Raw genomic sequence first — 6,769 nt, 5'->3', positions numbered from 1 at the left:
ACGGTATATTATCAGGTGGGGGTGTAGGGCGCGTGAAAGCTAGGTGGGACGATTGTGGGGTATGATTGGATGGGACCCAAAGGAGGGGCCTGGTTTGAACTGTCTATAATTGGGGATTTCCCGCCTGAACCTTAGATCTGACACAGTACCGGTTTGGCCTGGAAAAACAGGTTGCTTACCTGTAATTGATTATCTTCAAGTGGTCATCTGTGCAGGCCACAGACTGGGTTTTACGTCCTCGTCAAACCTTCGTCGGGAAGCCTACAATAGCTTTAAATTTAGGAGTCTGTTACAGTCTCAAGGAGCCTGTATCTACTGAGCATGTCCAGAACTGTGTGAAACTCTGCCCCCACCTCAGTTCCTTCCCCTCACTGCCGACACCTCCACATGTCCCTGCATTAAATAATAGGTAATGTCAGCAGTAGGGATGGCTGGGTGTGTGTGTGTGACTGCAGAGATGACCACTCGAAGATCATCAGTTACAGGTAAGCAACCTGTTTATCTTCTTTGTGGTCTCTGTGCAGGCCACACACTGGGTGACTCGTAAGCTGAACTGTACCCCGGACAGTGGGTGCTGGCATGTGTTACTCCCATTGGTCTGCAATCATAATAGAAAACGACTACAGGCTGTATTATAACTCTGCAGCAATTTATTGCACAACCTTACAACATTAAACAAAACGACAACGTGAAACACCCATACTCCTGCACATCTTTCTTAGTTGCATAACAGAGAAAAAGGCATTCTTAACTGGATTGCCCTACCCCACTGTTGATTTAGATGTTATTTTACCTCTATTAATCAGTCTATTTAGAGGAAAATTGACTTAAGGACTGCTTGTCCAAAACATGCATCCTTTCTTGCCCTTACATCTAAGGCATAGTGTGCTGCAAAAGTTGATGGAGAAGACTACGTAGCTGCAGCGCAAATATCCTATAACGAGACTCCTGCCATGAAGGCAGCTGAGGTAGCTACAGCTCTAGCCGAGTGAGCCTTAGGAGCGGATGGTAGGGGTTTGTCTGCAAGTTGATAACATAAGACAATCGTTGATGAAACCCACTTAGAGAAACGTTGGGGTTAGCATAAAAACAAATAACCTATTGGTTTTTCTAAAGTCCTGAGTTCTAGACAAGTAAAATGCCAGGGTCCTACGCACATCCAACATGCCTCTCCCCACCGCTGCCTGCCTGGGGCCAGGGGGGGCCTTCGCGGGGCTTCTTTGCACTCCCGCCGGCCTTGCAGTGGGGCTCGGCAGTGGAGCTGCAAGGCCGGCGTCGTCGGCTGGGACCGTTGGGGGCGGGGTGTGTGGCCTTATGACACACTTCCGGTGATGTCAGGGGGTGTGGCATATGCTAATGAGTTATGCTAATGAGTTCCCCTAGCTCTTTTTCTACGAAACGACCCGTGTTACTGTATATATTTTCCAAAGTTTTTGATATTGTGAAGGCCATATACAATAAAACGATACCTACCAACCAGTAGTGGTCTCCATCCTGTGGAACCAGCTGCCTGAAGAGGTGCATGCCTTGCAGGACCTCCCTAGGTTCCAGAGGGCATGCAAGGCTGCTCTTTTTCAGGTGACCTTTGGGTGATTGTGATCCACCAGGCAGCTGGTATACTTCAGCTGTGTATTCAGAATCCACGCCTCCTACCTTGCTTGATAGTGGATAGATTTTAATAGGGGGAAAGATGTTTAACTGTTTTATATTTTAAAGATTATTTATTGTACCTCTGTATTATTTTTATTGGTGTATTTTAAATGCTGTTAGCCACCCCAAGTCCCTTTTGGAGGACAGGGAGCAAGATATAAATGTAATAAATAAAGGATTAAAATACAATTTACTATAGAATTTCTAGCAAAGAATAATTGGCCTAAAATCTCTTAACTCCTGACCGATATAGCACAACTGATGGTTCTAGCCTCTCAAGGACTAGGAGAGGGATCTTTGAGGTAGGCAGAGGCAGTTTTTGCTAAAGATCTGCCCAAGTGCCCTTTGAGAACAGGTAACCTTTAGTGTACTCTTAATGAAAAAACACTGTAGTGTTCAAAGTAACCTCTAGCTGGGAAGAACAAGAGTTTAAACAATGTTACTATCTGAAAATGGGAATTAAGTTCGTTGATATTTAAACATTTGCAGAAAATGTGTAATACCTCAGGTGGTCTCCAATTCTCTCTATGCACAGTATAGGTGTTAGTCTCTGAACCAAGTGCAGTAATTGGTAGCCATGATGCTATCGTGTCTCATTTTGTAGACTGACATCCACCATTTGAAGACAGTATGTGGGTGGGGTTTTTTTAAAGCTAGGCTCCCTAATTTGAAATGGAGACCAATGACTTCAATGTATATTTTGGACAGAGAAAAGAGACATTGGGCTGTATCCTGTAGAAAAGCTTGTGGAAGGAGTGCAGATGATCAGTCCTTGCTTCAGCTTCGCATCAGTTTGCTGTTTCTCCTGAAAATCATCTCTGAGGATCAGGGGATCCGCAATGCACCACAGTATGAGGGGCTGCAGCAAGGAGGGTAATTGGGTGAAACCCTCCTCCAAGATATCTAACCCAAATTCCCTCTTTACATTTTTAGACTTAGGAGTAATTGTTTTGCTTATCTCATACTTGATAATTTTGTTGAAATGTTTTTAATCACTGAATGTTTGTATTTAATAAAAGCACTTCTAAAATTTCCTTTTGATCCTGATTCCTGGGGACTTTTTGAAGCAGCAACTGGTATTCACATGGGTCACATCACACTGAGAACTTCAAGATCTCCTTAGCTCACAGGCAGTTTTCACTCGCCAATTAGCTAAGTCACATCAGTTTTTTATAATCAATGACCTACAAAAGAAAGATTGGCCCAGCATCATATCCAACCCTACCCCATTACTCCAGTCCAGTGAATCAATTTTTTTATGATTTGTAAATAAAGGCTGGATCTAGTGTGAGATTCTAGCATAGTCTTGGGAATTATGAGTTGTGTGTGTCTGTGTTAAGTGCCATCATGTCGCTTCCGACCTGTGGCAACCCTATGAAATAATGACCTCCAAAGAACAGCCCTGTTGGAACAGACCAAAGGTCCATCTAGTCCAGCATCCTCACAATGCCAACCAGTTCCTCTGGATGGCCAACAACAGGCCATAGAGGCCAAGGTCTTCCCCTGATCTTGCCTCCTGGCTCTGGGATTCAGAGGTTTAGTGCCTCTGAATATGGAGGTTCCCCTCAGTCACCATGACTAGAAGCCATTGATAGACTTATTCTCCATGAATCTATATAATGCCCTTTTAAAGTGGTTTCTTCCTGTGGCCATCACTATATCCTCTGGCAGTGAATTCCACATTTTAATCACTCTCTGTGTGAAGTAGTATTTCCTTTTGTCTGTCCTGAACCTACTGCCCATCAACTTCTTTGGATGCCCTCAAGTTCTAGTATTTTGGGAGAGGGAGAAAAAATTCTCTTTGTCAGTTCTCTCCACCCCATGCATATTATTATAATCCTCTATCATGTCCCACCATAGTAATCTCTTTTCTAAACTGAAAAGTACCAGACTCTCCAGCCTTTCCTCATAGGGAACCCTAATCATCTTGCTTGCCCTCTGTACTTTTTCCAGCTCTGCAATGTCCTTTTTGAGATACGGTGACCAGAACTGGACACAGTATCCCAAATGAGGCCGCACCATAGATCTATACAGGGACATTACAATATCGTCTGTTTTATTCTCAATCCCTTTCCTAAGGACCTCTAACATAGAGTTTGCCTTTTTCACCACTGCAGCACACTGGGTTGACACTTTCATTGAGCTATCTACTACGACACCAAGATCTTTTCCCCTTTCAAGTCTCAACAAGTTCAGGCCCCATTAGCCTATACTTGAAGTTGGGATTTTTTGTCCCAATGTGCATCAGTTTACGTTTACCAACATTGAACTTTACTTGCCACACTGTCGCCCACTCACCCAGTTTGTGGAGGTCCTCTTGGAGCTCTTCACAGTCAGCCTTGGTTTTCACCATCCTGAATAATTTTGTGTCATCTGCAAACTCGGCCATTACTCAACCCTAGTTCCAAATCACTGATGAATAAATTAAATCATACCAGCCCCAATACCAATCCTTGTGGGACCCCACTGTTTACTTCCCTCCATTGTGAGAACTGTCTATTTATTCCTACTCTTTGCTTCCTGTCATATAATCAGTTTTTAAATCTATAAGAGAACCCATCCTCTTATCCCATGACTGCTAGGTTTACTCAGGCATCTTTGGTGAGGTACCTTGTCAAACAGCCTCACACAGGTCTTGCAAAGTGAGGGCCATCACATGCTTTATTGAGTCAATGAATTTCGTGTTGCATCTTCCTCTTTTCCTGCTGTCTTCAACTTTTCCTAGCATCCTCGTCTCTTCTAGTGACTTGTTTTCTCATAATACGACCAAAGTATGCGAGTCTCCGGTTTAATCATTTTAGGGTCTAGGGAGAGTTCAGGCTTGATTTCATCTACAATCCACCTATTTGTCTTTTTGGCAGCCCATGGTATCTGAAAACTCTCCAACACCACATTTCAAATGAATAAACTTTCTTCCTGTCAGCTTTCTTCATTGTCCCAACTTTTACACCTTATACATAGTAACAGGAAATACTATGGTATGAATTATCTTGGTCGCCAGCAACACATCCTTAATACTTACAAGTTAAATACTAGGATGTGCTGTGCAGACAGGTAAAACTAGGAGGGGGATGCATACCACTGTCTATACACTCTGCAGAGGCATTCTTGTTCTTGTTACTGCACTAACAAACACAATCATCATTGTCCTTCAAGGAAATGTTCATCTTGAATTCCACTGGCTTAAACAGAAAGCTCAAACCACCTCTTGGCTCCATCAGCTTCCACAGATGTATCCTTTCTGTCATATTTGGTCCAATTACAGTTACCAAGACTCTGCAGTTAACATAACCCTGGCCTTTTGGTCACTGCTGCAGTTCCTGTTGATTAGTATTGCTGATTAATCATTCATGAGCACCAGAACTCTGTATTGGTTCATTTCCACCTTAAATAACAGTTTTACAGTGAGATGGCCAGGATGCCCGCATCTCTGAATTTACATAGATGTATAGCCACATTATAAAGGGGGAAAGTGAGAGAAAAACTACAACAGCTAGATGAACTCCACCAAGGGTTTTTCTGGAAGAGAAGAAAAAGCAGATCCAGCATTAGTAGTTCAATAACTGCAAATCAAATCCAACTGATAGGAACCCGAAGAGGTGGACGGAATGCAAAGTAATATTTGACTTGCATAAAATAACTTGAGGGCACAACTGAGGATAGAAATAAATGAAACTGTTACAGAAGTGATTTATGACTGTCCGATCGACTAGAATATAGAATATCACCTTATCATTTTGATCTTGAAATTATGCTTAGAAGCAGGCCTTAAGTATCTCCCAAACATCCCTCTAGTTAGCTTGGTTGGATTGGATGAATATGTACATAATCAATTGCACATAATCAAGAAACTCACTGATATTTATGCAGAAAGATTTAGCATGAACTCCTAGAAAGTATTTGTTTGTGGTTTTTTTGCTTCATTGCTTTTCTTGCTGAATTATAATTGTACATTAGGCTTACTAGTTTAGAGAAATGTTAGTGATAGGGGTTACAATCAACACAGGGTATATGAATTGCCCTGTTATTTGCAAATCTTAAGTACAAAATTCCCTCTGTTCAAAAACAATTGTGCTAATTTTCAGATTGAAAGATATTGCCATTTTTACTAGGCAGTAAATAGCAAATAGGTTTTCTGTGTACTGTTTTCTTGAGCCCTTGTGTTAACCTCCTCTTTTTTTACTCATCCTCTATTTTCTGCAATGGATTTCACACTCCAGAATCCCAAGAGTTTGTGCTGGAGCTTGTTTGTTCATATTAAGTTTTGGTTTTAAGCACTATATATAGAAGGAAGATACGTGTTTGCCAAATGTTTTTGGTGTCCCATCTCCCCTGCACATATTAGGGAACAAAAAATGCAACTTGCCTTTCCCATAATAAAGCAGCTCTGAGTCCTTGGCAAGGTAAACAACTATAGGATGGAAGAAGTTCCTCTACCCTATGGAACCTTCCAACTTGAGTAGCTCGTCCATTAGAGGAAGAGCCACTGACACTGGAGGAAGGCTCCAAAGTTTGCTCAGTGGAGTGGTAGGACCAGAGACTTTGGGAAGAGGCAGGGCACTAAAAAACTAAAGTCACTTTGAGGGAGAAGGCAGCAATGTACATTGCAAAACATAAGCATATGGCTTCCATGTACTATAAAGAATATGCTGATACAAGCAGGTTAAAAGACTCACTTTGCTGAACTACGACATAGGCTCATCCAGACTGTAATGATCACCAAACCGAATAACTCTCTATTAAAAAAAGAGGTCATATTTATGTGCCTATAGAATAAGCCATATGCCAGTACATTTAGTAATGAGTAAAAAGAAATATAGACATTTACTATGAAAATAATAAGATGGTTTCTCTGAAGCAAAGGAAGCAAATTTCTGCTTGAAGCCAACTGCAGAAGTAGTCATCTGACACAGGAAGCTCAATTACTGTACAAAAATGATGGAAGAGATGGGAGTTTTGGTAGGGGGAAAAGGGATCTTTGGTTAATATTCCTAATTTGCAGTTCTACCCCCTCATCGCAGTGCTAACAGGTTTTTTAACAAAATATAAAGCTGATCAGACTAGATAGAAGTGTCAGGTCTCGGCTTAAGAAGATTTTTATTTGGCATGAGTAAATTTT

At 41.7% G+C, this 6,769-nt stretch overlaps 1 protein-coding gene across 3 annotated transcripts in view; it reads right to left on the bottom strand.

The window, feature by feature from the left end:
* Nucleotides 1-4,538: 4,538 nt before the first annotated feature.
* TMEM220 (transmembrane protein 220) overlaps nucleotides 4,539-6,769 on the bottom strand; it is an 8,139-nt gene continuing 5,908 nt past the window's right edge. For 2 of the 3 annotated variants that reach the window (XM_015426297.1, XM_015426295.1), the window contains 2 exons: nucleotides 6,327-6,386; nucleotides 4,539-5,169 (listed from right to left, as the gene is read on the bottom strand). In XM_015426297.1, the coding sequence (XP_015281783.1) occupies nucleotides 5,037-5,169; nucleotides 6,327-6,386 (193 nt within the window). In that variant the 3' untranslated portion in view covers nucleotides 4,539-5,036. The remainder of the gene's footprint in view (nucleotides 5,170-6,326; nucleotides 6,387-6,769) is intronic. The other variant, XM_015426296.1, reaches the window with a different exon arrangement.

Source organism: Gekko japonicus, unplaced genomic scaffold (genome assembly GCF_001447785.1).
Source record: "Gekko japonicus isolate JY-2015 unplaced genomic scaffold, Gekko_japonicus_V1.1 scaffold501, whole genome shotgun sequence".
NCBI lineage: Eukaryota > Metazoa > Chordata > Lepidosauria > Squamata > Gekkonidae > Gekko > Gekko japonicus.
The sequence above is the reverse complement of the archived record's forward strand: the minus strand, read 5'-3'. Positions and strand labels throughout refer to the sequence as shown.